The sequence below is a fragment of the Psilocybe cubensis genome, chromosome 10 (assembly GCF_017499595.1).
Source record: "Psilocybe cubensis strain MGC-MH-2018 chromosome 10, whole genome shotgun sequence".
NCBI lineage: Eukaryota > Fungi > Basidiomycota > Agaricomycetes > Agaricales > Agrocybaceae > Psilocybe > Psilocybe cubensis.
The window spans coordinates 566,554-585,446 of NC_063008.1; the positions used below are offsets into that span (position 1 = coordinate 566,554).

General features: G+C 47.5%; 6 protein-coding genes across 6 annotated transcripts; 3 read left to right on the top strand and 3 right to left on the bottom strand.

Moving 5' to 3' along the window:
* Nucleotides 1-236: 236 nt before the first annotated feature.
* On the bottom strand, nucleotides 237-799 carry JR316_0010501 (uncharacterized protein; the record flags this gene model as incomplete). The annotated part of the gene is made up of 4 exons (XM_047896169.1): nucleotides 237-384; nucleotides 437-556; nucleotides 611-655; nucleotides 717-799. 4 exons carry the CDS (start codon nucleotides 797-799, stop codon nucleotides 237-239), a joined length of 396 nt encoding a protein of 131 aa, XP_047744214.1.
* A 567-nt stretch (nucleotides 800-1,366) lies between these two features.
* On the bottom strand, nucleotides 1,367-2,775 carry JR316_0010502 (uncharacterized protein; the record flags this gene model as incomplete). Its single annotated transcript, XM_047896170.1, has 3 exons — nucleotides 1,367-1,908; nucleotides 1,960-2,287; nucleotides 2,335-2,775. 3 exons carry the CDS (start codon nucleotides 2,773-2,775, stop codon nucleotides 1,367-1,369), a joined length of 1,311 nt encoding a protein of 436 aa, XP_047744215.1.
* Nucleotides 2,776-3,218: 443 nt separating this feature from the next.
* Nucleotides 3,219-7,066, top strand: JR316_0010503 (uncharacterized protein; the record flags this gene model as incomplete). The annotated part of the gene is made up of 9 exons (XM_047896171.1): nucleotides 3,219-3,539; nucleotides 3,592-3,771; nucleotides 3,805-3,828; nucleotides 4,033-4,436; nucleotides 4,486-4,648; nucleotides 4,705-4,847; nucleotides 4,897-5,486; nucleotides 5,538-5,670; nucleotides 5,725-7,066. 9 exons carry the CDS (start codon nucleotides 3,219-3,221, stop codon nucleotides 7,064-7,066), a joined length of 3,300 nt encoding a protein of 1,099 aa, XP_047744216.1.
* A 4,256-nt stretch (nucleotides 7,067-11,322) lies between these two features.
* JR316_0010504 (uncharacterized protein) lies at nucleotides 11,323-14,012 on the bottom strand (the record flags this gene model as incomplete). The annotated part of the gene is made up of 2 exons (XM_047896172.1): nucleotides 11,323-13,048; nucleotides 13,105-14,012. 2 exons carry the CDS (start codon nucleotides 14,010-14,012, stop codon nucleotides 11,323-11,325), a joined length of 2,634 nt encoding a protein of 877 aa, XP_047744217.1.
* A 1,044-nt stretch (nucleotides 14,013-15,056) lies between these two features.
* Nucleotides 15,057-16,801, top strand: JR316_0010505 (uncharacterized protein; the record flags this gene model as incomplete). Its single annotated transcript, XM_047896173.1, has 4 exons — nucleotides 15,057-15,271; nucleotides 15,321-16,439; nucleotides 16,493-16,523; nucleotides 16,748-16,801. The coding sequence occupies 4 exons, from the start codon at nucleotides 15,057-15,059 to the stop codon at nucleotides 16,799-16,801; spliced, it is 1,419 nt and encodes a 472-aa protein (XP_047744218.1).
* Nucleotides 16,802-17,045: 244 nt separating this feature from the next.
* Nucleotides 17,046-18,577, top strand: JR316_0010506 (uncharacterized protein; the record flags this gene model as incomplete). The annotated part of the gene is made up of 2 exons (XM_047896174.1): nucleotides 17,046-17,544; nucleotides 17,592-18,577. The coding sequence occupies 2 exons, from the start codon at nucleotides 17,046-17,048 to the stop codon at nucleotides 18,575-18,577; spliced, it is 1,485 nt and encodes a 494-aa protein (XP_047744219.1).
* Between the last annotated feature and the right edge of the window lie 316 nt (nucleotides 18,578-18,893).

The following is an 18,893-nucleotide window of genomic DNA, read 5'->3' on the forward strand; positions in this document are numbered from 1 at the left end:
TTCGTGCCCTTTTTTCCTTCTTGCATTGCAACGAATTCCCAATTGTCTAAGATAATCAATCACAAGCATGATACACTACCAACTCGTCTAAATCTCCCGTGAAAAATTTAGTGAAACATACCAAAAATGAATGAAAATGGAACCAATACACATGTGGTCTGAAGGCATACTGGGTGGTTTGCTGTTTTACCGACTTACACCGCGTGCTAACAAGAGATACCCCTCTTGGGGTGATATCAGACCGGCCTTCCATGTTTCCGAAGCCATTCCTCCTCCGAAATCTCTTCGGCCATGGCACTCAATCGGATCCATTCAGCTTCCTCGTCGATTTCCTCCTCGCTCTCCTCACCCCTTTGCGCCTTCTCCGCCTTCATCTTACGGCGTCTGTTGCAAGTAGATTAGTAACTTGAGAATATTGTTGTTGTACAAAAAATACCTGTAATAGATCTTTGCTTTCGCATTGAGAATTGTGCGATTTTTTTCCCTATAACGGGCCTGTGCCTCTCTGTGCTTTTGACGGGCGGCTGCAAGCTCATCTTCAGGCAGGCTTTTGCGTCTGTAATAAAAAAAATTTACATGGTTGTTATTAATTGACTGCTAGTTTGCTCACCTACGCGACCTTTCTGCCGACTTGCGCTTTTCAACGTCTCGAAATCTACATTGCTATACTTCAACCTGCTGTCCAACTCTCATTTAGAAAATAATGAAATACGTACGCCTCGTAGTAAGCTTGTCGACGTCTAAGATACAGAGGCCGATTAATGTGTTTGAAAGCTTTGGAGGCAGCACGTCTGGCCATGGCTGTACACTGTGGAGGTTAACAACTAAGTCTGTCTATTTCTGCCGATATCTTAAAATAGAGCACTTCGGCGTCTTTATATTCTACTTTATGCAACGGAGTGGAAAGTGAATCGTTATAAAATATTCAATTGCGACATATTTTCATGTTCAAACATGCTATGTAAGAGTACCATAAATAATGTAAAATCGCAACTCATCTATTTGCAAGCAAAAAAAAAAAAATTTGGTTCAAAGGTGTGCTTCCTGGAAGAAAGGTCGACGTCAAATTACAGACAAACCGTAAAATGGCCCACAGAGATCACCCTTATAGATATTATCAGATAGCCCTTAAATTTAGTATTGGGAGATTTGTTATGAAAATGTGATCACGGTGGTACAATTTTTAACCAGGGGTGATCCCAATTCAGCTCTGAATATCACAAATACCTTCAAAATTGCGTCTCCGAGATCACCAAAGTGTGGTCCGTCACAAATATAATTCAATTTTTATGTACAAACTCCAAGATGCAACAATGACAAAACTAATTTATGATTATTCCTTTATGTTAGAGTCTTACAAGAGTGCTTACTCATCTACACACTGGTATTTCAGCGTGTCAGAGAGCAATGACATCCCAAATTTCCACCTGTTTGCGTTCCTCTCCGCGTCCTCTTCAATCTGAGTTTGCGATAGCGTCGATAAGTATTGTTCCCTAGATTGACAACCATTCTCCACCCATCTGAAAATACCCCCAGCAGTGTATTGTGCGAAAGAATATCGGCGTTCGTTCTTTGAGACGGGCACATTGGAATGTGTTAGCAATGCCGAAGGGATTAAGATGGTGCAACCGGGCGGGAACTCGATGACCAATTTGAGGTCCCAGAGTATCAAATGACCCCCTTTTGTGTAATCATAGTCCCCTAAAGCCGTTATTGCACACATTCCAAACGCGAGATTGGCAAAGTCCTTGTGGGGAAAGCACACTGTACGCGGACCTAAGTTGTAGGATACGGCGCTGAAGATACTCTGAGGAAAGATGCGATGAAGACGCGGGTACGCAAGATGCAGCTTGTCGAGGGTCGATGCGTAGTAGTGATACAGATCATTGAACCACGTATACATAACAGCTTTAACTCTGGTTAGAGAAGATAATGTGCTGCAATAGAAGGCGTACTCACAAGATGCAAAGCCTGCAAATCGTTTAAATGGCTCGAGACTATTGAGCTCTTCGAGTATTTTTGCATTGACTTTGTGATTCTTCAAATTTCCCGGTGCACGTTGGCCCCCTCCATGCGATACACCGGCTCGCAGCGTTGTGAATTTCCCTCGTCTGTGCGTACGCTCTTTAGCAGGAACATGACAACTCGATCGCTTGCTCTCCAGAGCATCCGCTGCCTGTTTTTGAAGCTCGGTCCATGAGTCATCCTTCGGGTGGTTCGCGATGACGCCGATGATATGATTCTGAGAGTCTAAGATCGGAATAGATGCTCTATATTTGATGTTAATCTGTACAAAGTTGAATAATACAAGGGGACGCACGATTGAGCCTTAACCAATGTGAATTTGAACTTGGAGCTTTCCCCAACCAACTCAGCAAGCCTGTAAACCCGACGACTTCCAAGGCCGCGATCCAAAGCAATGTATCCAGTTTGAACCACCGGGATATCGTTGGCGTCGAAATCCACGTATTGCGCTCTTGAGTCCAGTTTGTGTCGCGGATGCTCTCGTGGATTGTGATATGCGCGTTTAGCCTCGGCTCGCTTCCTTTTACGTCTGTTTTTAGCAGCGAGATTACGCTTTACTTTGCAATGGTCAGCAATGTCTTTACTGCCGTCGTGGTGGTCTATTTCCTCAGGGGTTGCGGGGGATTCCCTAAGCATTGCAGGGGTGGAATCAACATCTTCATAGTCTAAGTTATCGTCCTGTGTCGCTTCTTGCAAAATAAACGCGTTTAGAAGGCGTGTAGGAAGGTCAAACAGTGCCTGGAGCACCATCCTTTGTGGAACGCGTCTAAGGGGACAGAATTAGCTTGAAGGCGACATGCGATGGCATTAACACGAAAAAAAGAGAAATTACGAAGATATGAAGCGCGAGAGTCACAGTGTATGTCCAGGCGTGAACGTTCCTGTGTTTCTGCGCACAAAAGAGGATGGGAAGAATAAGGAAGGATATGTGCGAGACACAGTGTATGTCCAGGCGTGAACGTTCCTGTGTCTCACAACAAAGAGGGTATGGCTTGGAATATGAATACAGGGGCATACCTACAGCTTGATCTAAGCGAGTAAGCGAGAGCCGAGCAAAACCAGAAACCAGAAAGCGATTGATTACTGCCAGTGGTAAAGTCGAAATTCTTCCCACGCTTTGATCACGGGGAATGTAAATGGGCCATTGGACAGGGTTGTAAAATAACCTTTTGAACATAAAAACACTATCACTCATGTCAGCTAGATCTAGTCAAAACAAGCGCCATCGCGTGGGATCGTATTACCACGACGTCATACCTTCAGTTGATGGATTCGACCTCATACAGGCCAGCGAGGTTGCTATACGAAATGTCGGCGGTGCAGAACGCGCGACTCGGCGGGTTGATGTTTCTCCTGTGCGTGCGGCTCGGTCCTGGGACCAAATCACCGACTGGTCCCCGCCAGATGATGACGAATATGCGCTGAATCCTAGCGGTGAACATCACGATGCAGAAGTTGAGGCGGATATTGTCACGGAGGATCCACTGCCCAAAAAGAAAAGGAGTGTTGTATCGGTATGTCGTGTCAATCAATTTTGTTTTCTTTGTTTTATTAATAAAAAATTAGAAACGCCCTCACAAAGTTTGGAAGGAACTACACCGTCAGTGCTACTTAGAAGAAATTATTAGATGGGCTGGTCGCGGCGATTTTTGGAGCGCTACCGAGTGCCCGGATTGCAAGATTAGATCCATTCAGCCTCCAAGACCTGCAGAGTATCGGTGCCAGGAATGCTTCACCCCGGACTTGGTGTGTCAAAGTTGTTGTGTGCGGCGGCATAAGCAACACCCTTTTCATCGAATTGAGGTATGTTGAAGTTTTTGGATGGTGGCGGGATTCTAATCCAATTTCAAGAGGTGGACTGGGTCATCCTTCGCCTCAGTTTCCCTTCGATCTCTAGGAGCCAAGGTCCAGTTAAATCATGCGAGCGGCTATTGCAAAAACCCTGTTCAAAGTCACTCCAAAATGCTTATACTTCACATCAATGGCATACACTCTGTCGACGTGCAGTACTGTAACTGTACACGGGCCATTCCGCAACACCTTCAACTACTACGGCGAGGGTTATACCCCGCATCCCAGATTACTATCAAAACATGCGCCACATTCGAGTTGCTATCACTTCTTCACAAGCTTGCCTTGACGACAAAGGCATCCACGTACGACTTTTACAGATGTCTCGAGAAGATGACGTCCAATACGGGCATGAATACCCCTCCGTCTCGTTATCGTGCGCTCTTTCGCATGGTGCTGCAGTGGAGACATCTGCAGATGCTCAAGTGGGCTGGAAGAGGGCATGACCCTTCGGGTGCCGCAGGAACTGCTGATGGAGAACTCGCTATCAAGTGTCCGTCGTGTCCTCATCCCGAAATCAACCTTCCAGACAATTGGGAAAGCGCGCCGGATGATAGAAAGTGTGTTTGTTTTGCAACTGACCTATAACATTACTGACAATTTGAACAGGTTTTTGTATATGCTTATCGTGTGCATGGACGCCAACTTTCGACTTAAAAATCAACTTGTGTCAAACTATTCTCAAGACCCTGGCCTAGGAATTGGAATGGCATATATGCTGCCTAGGCATAGGTACGAACAATACGTGGCCAGTCGCGCCACTGATAAAGACGTAAGTTTGGATATCATTTTTACATTTTACAGCAACTCATGTATAGAATCTTTTAGATCAGCACATGTGTAGGATTTCAGGCATTGGCCAAAGCCAACACAAAGTTCTCCGTTGGTCTTCGATACACGGGCCTTGGAATGACAGTATGCGGGAGATCAGAAATGATCATGACTGTTGGAAATATGCACAAGGGAGAACGGTACGAGTATCTACATATTTGTGCATCTCAATGCTAATTTTATTATAAGATATGCGAACATGGACTACATATTTGCATGGTTTCTCCGCCTAGTTGCCGTGCGCCTTGTATTGGTGAGCTATGACATTGCTTGTCAATGGTTCATCAATCTTCTACGGCGGATGCAATCTGATTGGCCACAACACATTCAACCGCCCGCCAACATCACACTCTTACCGGCAATTCCAAAGTTGCATGAACCAATGCACAACCAGAGCAACCATCAAATGTATTCGCTCAACTTCATTCCTGGCGTTGGGCAAACCGATGGCGAGTGTCCTGAGCGCGTATGGGCGCCTCATAATTCCCTTGCCAACGCCACTAAAACTCAAGGCCCGGGCTCGCGTCAGGACACGCTCGACGACCATTTCGGGTTCTGGAACTGGCAAAAATATACATCTATGGGGACTACATTGCTCCGTAGGTACAGGGATGCAATTGCTCAGCGCAATATCCAGACAGAGGGGCATAAGGGGTTCTCGGAGTCAATAAAAGCGGTGAATTCGGAGCTGCTTGTGCGTTGGGAGAAGATGTGTGTGGACTGGGAAACGGAAGGTTTTCCAAAGACAAAGAAAAATCCATATGAAATGAAGGATACCAGTACGTTCCGATTGCCTCAAATAAATTCACCTGACTAACTTGTTTTTATAGGTATCACGGAGGCTCAAGTCAAAAAAATGCTTGCTGACTCTGAGGCCGCCTTTCTTGCATCAGGAGGGTCAATGCCACATAAAACCACCCCATCGGCATTCATTAGCATGGGTTTAGATCTGGAAGAAACACAGTACGTCTTTCAAGAATTTTAATATCTTATTGTCAAGTCTAACAACAATATCAGACGTCGACTACGCCGCATTGCGAAGAATACAGGTGCTGATCCGACTGTACGACAAGCAGGAAGTCTTACCGAACAAAGAAACGTGTTAATCACACGTATATGCGCGTGGGAGCAGCTACTCCCAATCTACTTGCCTGGGATTATTCAGTACCAAACAGACCACCCTGTTCATGCCGCATCAACTCATGCCGAGGATACTCACTTATGGCTACCATCGTCAATTCCGGAGCCTCATCGAACAAACATTTGCGCGCCTGGGGTGGCCAACATAGAACGGAAGCTTCGAGAAGCACAGCTGACCGACTCGCTAAATGCTATTCGCCAAATCCTGAAAGTCAAAGCACGAATGATTGCATTCAAAAACAAAAACATCCGGGGACAACGAGGAGGCACACGGTCGACCTCGGTTATTGATCGCGTACACGAAAGAGCGAGATTTGCTGCGGCAAAGTATCGTGCCGCACGCGTCGCCCATTTCGATCTTGTTGGCCCAGGAGAGTGGGAAAAAAACTTCCGCATCCTTGAAGATAAAGACATCCGAAGTTACCAAGATGTCGATCAGCTGCGGCCTTGTACTGGTCGGCGGGGTGTTTTGGAGGACCACCAAGTTGCTGCAGGAGAAGAAAACCCACCAGAGCAAGGCGATATGTTTTTATTCAATGAAGATCGCACGATTCGCCAAGGAAGCGGGCAAACACGTCGAACGCTATCGTGGATCTGGACGGTTGTGACCCCCGTCTCGTTAGGTGCGGACCCGGCATCTATAATCACCCCAGGCTCCGAGTTGTGGAATTCATTGAATGAAGATCGCGACGACATTCTCCGAGTGGAGTGGGCAAGGAGCCGGGCCAGGATGCAACGTGCGTCCGAAGAAGTTCTTCTGCTGAAAGAAGAAATGCGGCGGGTACTGGTTTATCTTAGATGGAGGGCTAATTGGTGGAGACAGCGTGAAAACGCTATTTCTACCACGAAGCGAGACATGCTTGAGGGCATCTCAGCTTATGCGCATTCACAGGCAACCTTACAAGATTCTCTAGCTGATCATTTTGCCTCTTTATGGATGTCAGCTTTAAATACAGCTACTACACTACCATCAACAATACCAATCCCAGGATCCACCACAACATCCTCAACCAGCACATCCGCCCCATTGAACAACCCAGGAAGCATGGTCAACGACGATGACGACGATGACGACGGTGACGACGATGATGACACTTTCATTGACGACGAGACTGTGGTTGCGGAGGAAGATGTGGCTGTGTTATCGGAGATGAAAGGTGATAAGGAAATTATATATGTCGAGGAAGCTGAAATGGACGAAATTCAAGAACTGGATTAGAACTATATTTAGTACCAGTTAATATATTCATTTAACATTGTCCTTACGATGCACTAATTAACTACAGTGAACTGCACTTTGATAGCAAAGCTAAGTGCATTGAATAGGAGAGCCAGACTGGGGAGTCGGGAGAGTAAACAGCGGCAGTGAACTGTGCAGCAACAGCCGCTGGCCCAATCCACCCCGCCCACTGCAACCCACTTTTCCTCGCTATTGAATTGATTCCCCATGCGCTATTAATTATTCGACGTGTGAAACGGGTGCCCAACGGCGAGAGGTGCGTAGAGTCGCATGGGCACGCGATGCAGACCGACGATCAATGATCCGTGATCCGTCGACCTAATCCGGAAGGTGCGCAGAACCAATGCGAACGTCATCCAGATTCGACCCGCCCAATCCATCCCGCCCCCTGCCCGTACCAGGGCGCAAAGGAGGGCATCATAATCTGCTCGTCGCGGCGATCCTGACGCATTTTTTCCCGCCATAATTCGCCGACCAGACGACGAGCAACCCCTGGTTTTGAAGGCGCGGGGGCGTGCAGGCTGCGTCCTGCGGTATCGGTGCGCGACGCGCGCGACGCGGCATGATGATCATTTTGATCATCATTCCCATCAATGAAGGATTGGCCTGGATCGGCCCATGAATTTGCACGCGTGTAACTAATACATCCGTGACAACCCCTGTACCTAAAACGGAAGGCGCGCAGAATTAATGCTGGGCGTCATCCAAAGTCGACCCGCCCAATCCATCCCGCCCAGTGCCCGTACCCGCGCGCAAACAACGCCGACGCAATCTGCTCGTCGAGGCGGTCCCGACGAATTTTTTCCCGCCAAAATCGGCCGCCCGGACGACGAGCAACGCATTTTTCGCGCCCGCGGGGGCCCCGCTCGCTGTTGTTGACGTTTTGTTTGGTCGTATTGTCCATACCCCTGGCTAACCGCGTGCCGCACAGGTGAACACATCAAATGTGGCACCTGGCAGTTGCCTCCGTAGATATATACCATACACCTGGCAACTGCCAGGGTATGAAGGTTTCAACGGGCCACTAGAGGTGGTGCTCTATCACCTGCCCTAGATCTCCTCTTTCTCCTCTCCTCTCATGTCCATTTCGTCCGTTGCCCATGAACAACCGTCCCGCCGTGCTGAGCGCATACCAAAGTTTGGTTTGGGTCTGATGGGTGAGTATAAGCACTCTGGATCTTTTTACAAGCAGTTTACCTGTCCTAGTACACTTCCTCTCATGTCATCAATGTGCTAGCCAAGGCCCAAACACCGCGGTCATTTTAGTCATGCAAAATATTGAATTTATTGCCTTTCTTACAGGCCATAACTAAATAATAGATGGCGAAAAATAACGTACCTAAAGTATGTGACGGAATATAGATATTTGTATAGTGCACTCGGTGCAGGGTGTCGGAAGTCGTTCAGCCATAGCGGGATTGTGAGTTGCCTAGCGATCACTCGGCATCTCTGCCGGACGATGTTTGGTTTGTGTCTGGGCACCTCGCTCTTCCGGCTTTCCATACTAAACATCAATGAGCTATAGTTAGGTCAGCCTGGAGTCCTTTTAGACAGGCCTGCCAATTCAAATGAACAAGAAAGGATAAATTATACAGATTCTCACCCAGTGACAGTTCAACCGCACTGAATAAGTGCAGTGCGGCCAAGTTGTGGTTTGATGCAGGAATATACGGTCGGATGGTAGGCAAAGTCGTGACGCAATACCGACTCAGAGACTTTGGTCTATTTCTGAAAAGTCCGCCTAGGAGAAAGTCAATAGGCCGACATCGCTCAAACAGATTCCAGCGAGATAAAGGGGAACGGATGGCAAAAAACAATATGTTTAGAAGACAATGAAAGAAAAATGTCAGAATATTTGTGGTGACACAACTCTTTGAATTTGATTCTTGTTGGAACGTTACCAGCTGTTGGCAAAGATATAGTCATCTGCCCGCTACCCACTTGGTTTTCAGGGGATTTGCGACACCGATTTTTGTAGGTTGAATAGTGAGGGGAAGGAGTCAAAGACGGTGAAGGACGAGAAACGAGAAACGAGGTTCATGCAACACGGTTTAAATAGAATGTATGTACATGTACACAAAAGAGTATACTAGAGAAATAAGAGAAGGTGATCTGAAGTGAGGCCTGACAAAAGGCAGGCACTTCAGTAGAAATTGAACATCATGAGCTGTGAGAAGATTTATGAAGCACTCAACTAGGAAAATCAAGTGCGTACACTCATCGTGGATTTTTTTTTTGGTGGAGCCCGCCAGCTTACTGGTGGCTTAATGAGAGAAGGAGACTTTCACTCCATCCGGTCTGTCACCACGGGATAATGTCTTAGCACACCTATTTCCAGGTAGTGTGGACTAAGGTGACACAAGTATCTGGATCAATCCACACCCACTAAAACCCGGGTTTGCCGAATCCAATCTTCCTGCAGCCCATCTCTGTCCGCAAGAATTTCCCACCAACCAATTCTTTCTTGAGGCTTAAGCGCCCGTATCGGACCTTGTTGGTTGCCAGGGTTTCCAGGCGCAGCCATCTGTTTATGGCCGATGTCTAACCCCGCCTTACATGGGGCGGGTTGGCTTTTTCGAGGGGTCTGGTTTGTCCGTTAATCACCAACATCTAGTCTTCCATATAAAGTGTGCAGTCTCCGTTAGAAGTATCGTAAGAAAGCGGGAGGCGCCTTGGAGGTGTCGCCCCTTGGTGTCCTTGACAGTCACCAGGTTTGCACCCAGGACCAACCCCAGGGTGGGTTGAGGCCAAGGCATGTTTCTCAGCACCTATAGCTCCGAAGCAATGTCCCAGGCGTGTTGTAGGCCCAACGTCTGACATTTGAAGAGTATGTGGGCCATGGTTTCAGGTATTTGACATTCAGCGCACAGGCCCCTTCCCCCCAACGTGGAAATTTGGTCCCAATAGTGGCCAACCTTATACGCGTCGTGCATCGTCTTCCACAGGAGCGCTCGGATACGGTGCGGGAAGACCTTGGTCTTGATCAGGCTACGCCATATGGCCTCGTCACTAAGTAGCCAGACTCATCGTGGAATTATCATCCTAGGCTCTTACCCAGCCGTTTCTGACTAATCACTTTTTCTAGAGTCCACGTCGTGACGGACCCGGCATAAGGCATTATAGATATGCCATCGTTCTCAATAACCAAGGAAGATCTGGCCTTGAGTACTTTGTCATGTGCGGCCATGTCGAGTTCGTGCAGGTTGATGAAAATTAAAATGGATGATTTCAAGTAGCATGGTGAGGGGAACATCTGGAAATGCTTCAGGCAAAGATTCACTAGTAGAAGAACTCCCTGATGAATTGCTAACAAATGCAGGAATCTGGGACACTGGATGAGACTTTGGTGTGGTAGTAGCGGCTGCCGTCTTGGGTGCACGAGGAGTAAGAAGCCTTGAATTGCTTGCTGGTTAGGTTAATACCAAACCCGGCAGATGATGGAGGTGGTGTGTCGCCTGACGATGATAACATGCTTAGTGATGAAAGGCAAGGTGATGGTGATGGTGGAAGAAAAGAGGTGGGAGAAAGACATAAACTCCCTAGGCCGGAAACTAGCTGGTCTTCGACTACTAAAGAATCTGAAAGCTCAGAATCCGATAGCGAGGAGTCGTCGTCACTCACGCTTTCAGGAGGTAGTGGATGAGGCGCGGAAATGAATCGGGGACGTTGGTTCATGGACCAATGATTGACACCTCAAGCACATTCATCCGCTCTGTCGATTGAAGAAAACACCTGGCAATGTGTTTGGTCGACTGCCGCTCACACGGTAATCCTGGCCCAGGGGTGATCCTTGTTGTTACCGAATGAGAGGCAGTCTTTCAAAATAAGCCCTGCTGAACAAGTAGTCGGTCGAGGTTGAGGCGCCCAACAGAATGTCACCATCCGAGTCGAGCTTGGTAGTGGCTAAGACGACGGTACCCAAAGCAGGTTTCCGGGGTCAGGTTGTGCCTCTGGATCAAACAAATAACCAACCCGGTGAATGGAGGTGCCCAGACACAAACCAAATATCGTCCGGCAGGTATGCCGAGTGATCGCTAGGGAACATTCGCCTCATGACAAACAAACCAATACAATCACCAAACAATCACAGCAATCCATCCTTGATGTTCCGACCAAATTTCGGGCGCGCAATAATGTCGTATCTATGACCGCTCGCCAAATTCAAAATGTCATTGAACTGGAGTCCCTTCCTCAATAATCTCAAAGACACTGAACAAAAACTTCATTCGAATATGCTATTGCTCTAAACTCATCCTCGATGTTCGGAATAATTCAACCATCCCAATAGGAATCAAATCGTGATCCACCACCTCCAGACCACCAAAACTATCGATGATGGCGCCTCCATACACGCTAAGAATCCATTTCTCGTACCAATCTATCGAATCCCATTCTGAGTCCCTGGAGTTGTCCCGCATGGCCTCCCTAATCTTTGGCATAAGGGTTATGCGTCTTGGATTAGGAGAGCATAGCATCTCCCTGTACGTCTCACCCCATCTGGATAACCAAGATTCCCTCAAAGACGTATACTCGTCAAATGACATAAATGCGACCTTTGTAGGACCGACCCTTGAGTCCCGCCTTTCTTTGCTAGCCTCGTATTCGCTCCTATCACCCTCAGCTTGTTTTTTGAACAAATCTTCGGGTAACGTGTTGGTCTTTCCGTTTGATGCCAGAGGTCGCCCAAACTTCTCCAAACCTAAGACATCCAGTGCCACGTTACGCAGCCCCAGTCCACCTCTCGCAATGGGGAAATAGAAATACCCATCAGGCATGTCTTTAATGTCAAAGCGGTCTTCAATGGTTTTCTTCAGATATCCAACCGCTCCTCCATCGGTACCCTCGTATTTTGGAAATAGTTCCGTCTGAATACGACCCATGGTTTCGATCAAATCGTTGATGTGCGCATCGGTAAAACAATTTGCAGGAATACCTCCAAAATTTCTCAAGAATGAGGCGACATATTTGTTGTAGGCATTGATCCAACCGAATACGGATTTCGAACCCGCAAGCTGGCGTTTCGTCTCGGCGATATGACGGTTAACATCCTCCTGATCGATAACAAATCGACCAGCATTTGGGTCAAATTTTAGGAAACCCCAGCGGACATCCCCTTCAGGTAGCCTAACGTGGTCATCCGTCAGTGTCCCCACGAAGGTGGAACCAGTTTTCTTCTTGTTGAATTTGAGCCCAGCAAGATCGGCATACGTGTTCATCTCTGCCCACCCGTCAGCCACCTTCTTCGCATCCGAATCCCATATCCAGAGGTCGTCGTGCATTCTGTACAGGTGCAGGCCTCCAGCCCTCTGAGTGACCGCCAAATCCATGACAAAAAGGACTGCCTCTCCAAAAACAACACTCATGGCATACGCAATTGGCGTACCGCGTTTGCGGATGCGAGACTGGGTATCTTCTGGAAATCGCAGCGGCGTGGCTAGGAAAGCACGGAAGAAATTGAGCCAGGGTGTAGGGAAGCCTAAGAACTCGAGCACGGTGAATATTGTGTCGTGCGGCAGAGAAGGTCCAAACCACTCCAAATCTGAACGGACCATACAGTGACTACCGTGCAGAGTTTTGTTCAAGTAGCAATCTGTGGTCATGACATGTAGTAGCTTGCGCTTAACTGTTGCAGGTGAGGCCATGTTTTCGCCTTCTTCATCACCTTCAGGTGCATCCACCAAGTCATCGTAGCTCGATGGGATGCTCACTTCGTCCTGCAACCGATTGAGGAAGAAGTATTGTCTCCGATTATCGTCCCTTGCGCTATTGATGGAAAACGACCCGTCCCCGTCCTGTAGTTGCATAGACCAACGTTTTGAATTCGCAGGTGTTGGTTGACCAGGACGCGCCCAAGCTTTACTGTCAAAGACATCGAATAATCGTATCTTCATCTCGACTTGCCATGCCACTGCTATATGCTGAAGGAACAGTGCGTCGATAATCTCTGGGTCAGTGAAACCCCTGACAAGATTGGTAAATATCAGATTTATGCATTTGCTTTTGGGAGTTACACTTACCGATATTTTCCATGAAGGTGACGGCGAAACTCAACGACCATCGGCTCCTTTGGCCAGCACCAGGAGCCTAGATTGCTCAGCCGCATGTTGAGGACGCTGGCCAACTCCTTCATCACTGTACCATTCCCCTTGAACGCCTTCAGCACGTCTCTATTTTCCTCGTCCATCAATCCAGATGACAACAAGCCTTGAATAGCATAGCCCACATCCGCGGTTGTGATGGGCTTTCTTTGCAGAGCGTATCCAAAATTGGCAAAATTGTTCCTCAACCTCTCCAATGCAGCTGCTCCCTCCGCCGAATCAAATAGCCCTTCCAAGTAATCATGCAATTTGTCGGTGTTGATGGGATAGTCTTCGAAAATGACAGACTCAAGTTTCTCCTTCTCTGCACGCAGATCCGTCCGCCCAACATCCACAAAGCTCATCGCATCCGAGTCAAAGGTCTCCTCTTCCACTCCGGATTGATAGGTCAAAGCAGCAGAGTCTCCGCTAGATATCCACTCATTAAACAGATTCCCAAACAGCTTCGCAGCGTTAAAACGTAGGGTGTTGTGGTGCATGTGTTCCTCGAGCGTTCGTGCCCAGCCTCGTGCAACGTCGAGATTGAAGCTAGGATCCCTCTCTGCCTGGTGGATCCAAAAATCAAGGTCTGAGAGCTGGAGCTTGCCGCCAATACTGTCAAGTCTGCTGACTGCACCGGATCCTGTCCAAGATTCAACGGCTTTGGCAAGAACCTTAACTTGACCAAGAATGTCCCCCTTTTCCGCCAACGCTTTTGAGTCGTCTATGACCTTGATATGCGCCTGGTATGCGAGACGTTGTTTCTCAAGCTCGGCGAGTTTGATGTCCGTTATGAAGCTTATTGTCCTTCCGAAGGATGATTTCCCGATGTTGGATGGTTTGGACATGTTGCGGCTACTGAGTCACGGGTAAGTCCCTCCGGAGGGCTTGTTTTTTTCATTTTGTTATTGTAGGCTGGTCTATTTATCTGAGGTTGCTTTGAAATTCTATGTCCTTCTATGGGATACGAGAACCTCCTTGTCGATGTTTTGAGCGCTCATTGCGTTGTCGAAATGACTCGTTTACTTCGGGCTTCTTGGCCGAACCGTTTTCGCTACGTGGAAGTACCGCATTTGTTACATTTGTGAACATGTGCATCTTTTTCTGACGTACTAACACTAGATTGAGAAAAATGCAGTGCAGAACTGTGCAGAAGGTAAAAGAACAATTTTGTGTCTTCTAAGTAGCAGTGTAGTATGTGCGTACCGCCTACTGAAGTTTCGAGTACGAAAGCTGTCGGTAATTGACTCCGGGTGCACTGGCCACCAACCGACTTGGTTTTTGTTCTTGCATGCGGGCCTCAAAATATGTATGCAAACATCCTGTTAACTTTCCGTATTGAAAGACAGTCAAGTCTCGACAAGGATCTACGAGACGACTTGCGACTGGCTGTCGCTGTCGGGAATGGTGGGAATTTGTACACTCATGTCAAATTTCTACCCGATTAAGGAGGACAACAGGGGGTTTACGGGTTCGCAGCTAACGATCATCATCAGTTGCTTGTCACATCCGTCATGGTGTTCGGGACTCTCGACAGTTAAAACCTTAACGGTGGTCTAGTTCTTGATCGCTGTAGCCTTACCAGCTCAACTTGATCTTGATTGATATAGTCAGAAATCAATTCACAATGGTAGGCTACACCGTCTGCTTCTCTTCACTGACTATTCTGAAATCTTGTACTAGGTTGAATGACAACAGTGAACAATATGTTTATTGACCTACACCAACATCAAGGCCCCTATCGGCGGAAAACGAGAACGAGAACTAAATGAAATTTATTCACGGATTGATGTATGATCCCTGCGTTCTCTGTCAGAAATCCTAAACTTGGCCACCGATGGTATACAAAAGGGGGCATCGTTAGAATGATGGTAGCCTCCTTATCCCTTCTCATGCCCTCTCAGACTCAGCCTCTTTATGCTTTCAATCTTCCGTTTGAAGTATGGCAGCACATCTCGTCGTTTCTTTCTGTGGATGAAGTATGGGTGCTACAAGGTTTGAACCGTATGTTGCGGGGTATTGCACTGGATACGCGATTTCGATGCATCAAAGTGAATCTTTCGCCGCAGCACCCTGCGAGCTACGCGAGGCGCTTTCGATTTTTAGGGTAAGTCTGAATACTGATTGGGATGCCACTATTTATCAATGCTCTTCAGGGAAGATCACATAGCAAAGCGTGTCAAAGAGATCCATTTTCTGCCCCATGTTCCTCAAGATCCCTTTGACGTGAAGGGACCTCGCCATAAAAGTGAGATGAGGACAAGTAGGTCTCAATTCAAGGGAATCTTCGAGGATGTCGTTTCGCCCGAGTCAAATTTCATTGTCACTACCATCGCACGTTTTAAGAAAGCGTCACTTTTGCGCATCGAAGCCAGCTACGACACACGCTTGCGTCCCCCGGTTCTCCAGCTTATACACGGAAGTCTTCGAATTTTGGCCAATACCATTCGTAATCTGACCCTCATGGTTTCTTTCGACATGATGTCTACCATCATTTTGCCAGATCTTGTTCTGACTCGACTGGAAGCTCTTGAAATCGTACCTTTGATACTGGAACGGCCCAATAATCAGAGCGAAATTTTGACCCTTTACTCCAACACATTGAAGGCGACACTATTACCCTTTGTCAATCGCCACCGTCTTACATTGAAATCTTTCAATTTTGTTCCTCAGAAAACCCAAATGCTCTGGATCTCCTCAAAGTCCAAATGCATGGCACATTTCAATATGTCTCTGCTATTCGAGGGCATAAACCATATTCCACACTTGGTATATTTATCTGTCAGTGTCCCCGCTACCACGTCTACCAACGATGCCACCCAGCGATTCTTTGCTCTACACTCTCAATCCCTCCGCCATCTACAGATTTCCATGGCTCACATGTCTGTTCCCAACTACTTGACCTTCCTGGAACGATTCGAAGTCCCCTTACCCCAACTCGAAGTTCTCACTCTTGATTGCGGCTTTCGGTCACGGAGTCTCATTGCTGATCCAGCTCTCCCAAAATTCCTCGGCCAATATGCTTCAAACTTAATCAGCCTCAAACTTTTAAAAAAACAACTGGGGAAGTGCGAGATTTTTTCCCTATTTGAAATACCGCATGGGTCGCCTGTGGTTTACAACAAGCTCCGACGGCTCGAGGTCTGCCTGTACTGCTTGACACCAGAAATCATAGACATGCTGGCGTGCTCATTGCCTGCGCTCGAAGAACTCGATATCGCCGTTCGCATTTTCAAAGGAGAAACCGCGTCAAACAATGGAAGGAACCAGGTACTGTTTGTTTATGATGCCACTCTACAAGCATTCATATCTTTTCATTATTATCTAGTTTTGCGTGGAAATGTGTGCTCGTAATTACAGTGGGTGGACGCTTCAACGACTGTCAGTAAAAAGCGTTGATTCGAAGCCGATATCACTCGCGAATGTTCATTGCATCTTTGCAATGATCGAAGCACTGCCTCACTTAGTATTTATCAACGAGGTCAGCCGAATTTCTTACTACGTGTCGTAGCCTTCCTGTTGCCTCCGCGTGTATATACTTGACACCAAGCATTGTTGTTGTTGATTTTGGTGGAAACTTCAGGATGTGACTGCCGCCCTGCGGCTCGTCACCCAGTTTCTAGAGTCTCTGCTCTGAGTCTCGCGTCTTCAGTGTTAATTCAGACATCTGATCCGTACCTCATAAAAGGGGATAATTTCAATTTGATTTCTTGTGAGGTGTGGGGAATTTTAGGGGTACCGCGTACCGGACAGTGCTGAACACGTGCCGCCTGCGCCGATGATGCATGCCCTCCATCCAGAAGCCCTTGAACCTTGAATATTGAATGCTTTGACAAACACCACGCCATCCTTCCAACCTCCGAACTTCAAGGTTAAGCCCAATGGCAACGTCTTCGTCCACGTCTATCTCAAAAGACACGCCCTTACGGAAGAGGATGCGTGTATTGGAACGGGCACAGTCGCTCACCAGCCTGAACAAGTTGGATGGCAAACCTTTGGACATAAATCTCAAGCACAACGATACTGCGGAAGATGTACCACACATATCCTACACTGATTATGAAACTATATCCAGCTCAAGCGATGACGAAGGCGGGGCTGAAAATCGAGAGGAAGCGTCAAATACAAGCAGAACGGAGCATGCTAAACCCCAGAGGCCCACATTGGACACCAAGGGCGCATACCACTATTCTCGCAATAGGTCAGAGAGATCAGAGAGTAGCCCAATGTCACCGAAATCACGGGCATGGTACGAGTTCGACCTAGCAGTGGTCGTTGCGTTAGTCTCGCCAATTGGGAACTGGCTTACTGGCGGGGACCATGTCAAGAATCTTCTCCTTATAGTTTTACTCATTTTCTATCTGCACCAAGTAATCGAAGGTCCGTTCATCCCTGCGTCAATTATCTCTAGCTAACGGACAGTTCAGTACCATGGAGATTGTACCACAAATGTCGGCCCCATAGACGAGCGGAGCACATCCCACCGTCAGGCGCGCTTGCAGATTCAACGTCGAAAGAGGCACAATACGCCCAACTCGCAGCCTCCGAGCTCCAGAAATTCGAATTTCTTTTCCTCTTCCTCACATTTCTCTCTCCGTTTCTTGGAGCCGCGCTTCTTCGCTATGCAACCGATGCTATACTGGGTCCAGACGCGGTCTCGTGGTTCAGCACCGGCTTATTCGTCCTCGCTACCGGCATGCGACCATGGATACATCTCGTCGAAAGGCTGAACGAACGCACCGATGAGCTGCATGATTTTGTCCATTATCCATCCCCTTCTCATTCTTCTTCTGAAGAACGACAAAAACTTCTCGAAGACCGCGTCGCCCAGTTAGAGAAATCGCTTCTTAAAATGAAGACCAAGGTTAACCATGCCACGGAAGATGTATACGACTACGTTGACGATGCCGTTGACGCTGTTGAGCATGCTATCCGGAAACAGGACCGACGATGGGATAAATTTGAAGGCAAGATTAAAGACGTTGAACGGGTCGTCGTTCAGTTATCTTCAAAAGCTTCGGCGCAGCCAAATCTCTTATCCAAAACGATTTCAATCGATCTGTGCAACATGAAAGCATATACTCGATATTTACTCGCGAAGCTGGTGCCCGACTGGATTATACATCCTCAAAAGATGATATATTCGTCTTACCCTGAGGATCCGACGGCCAACATTATGCTCACCAAGAAAGTGAAAAAGCGCTCAATATCTGGATCATCGTCTCCCTCCCCTTGCGTTACCCCTTTGGAGACCATTGTCGAGGAGAGCGCTGAATATGTCGAAGATCCCGTAGCTCGCAGCTCTCTCCTCGCCAGACCTTCCTATATCACATCGGCACTGATTTATCGCACCGGCTACATAATGACTGCGCCTCTACGCGCTGTTCTAAGGATGATCTTGAGAAAATATTGACCAACCGGGCCACCCCGCTACCTCTCATTGCTACACTGTTCTACCGTATTTATTCCCATCCACTGTACCGCAGCATCGCCATCTTTTTGTACTTGACTTTCCATCCAGTTGTATCATTACGTCTTCCACACTACGTCTTCCACCTAAATTGCCCTACAGACCTACAGCATTGCAAGTTCCTATCGCGCAACTTTCGACAAGTGATTCTTTCTATACTTAAAGATGCACTTTCAGGTCCTCTCAGTCACTACCTAGTTCTCTGCATTCAGGGGTTCAACGGACATTGATGCTGTTTGCCTTGACTGACAGATGATTT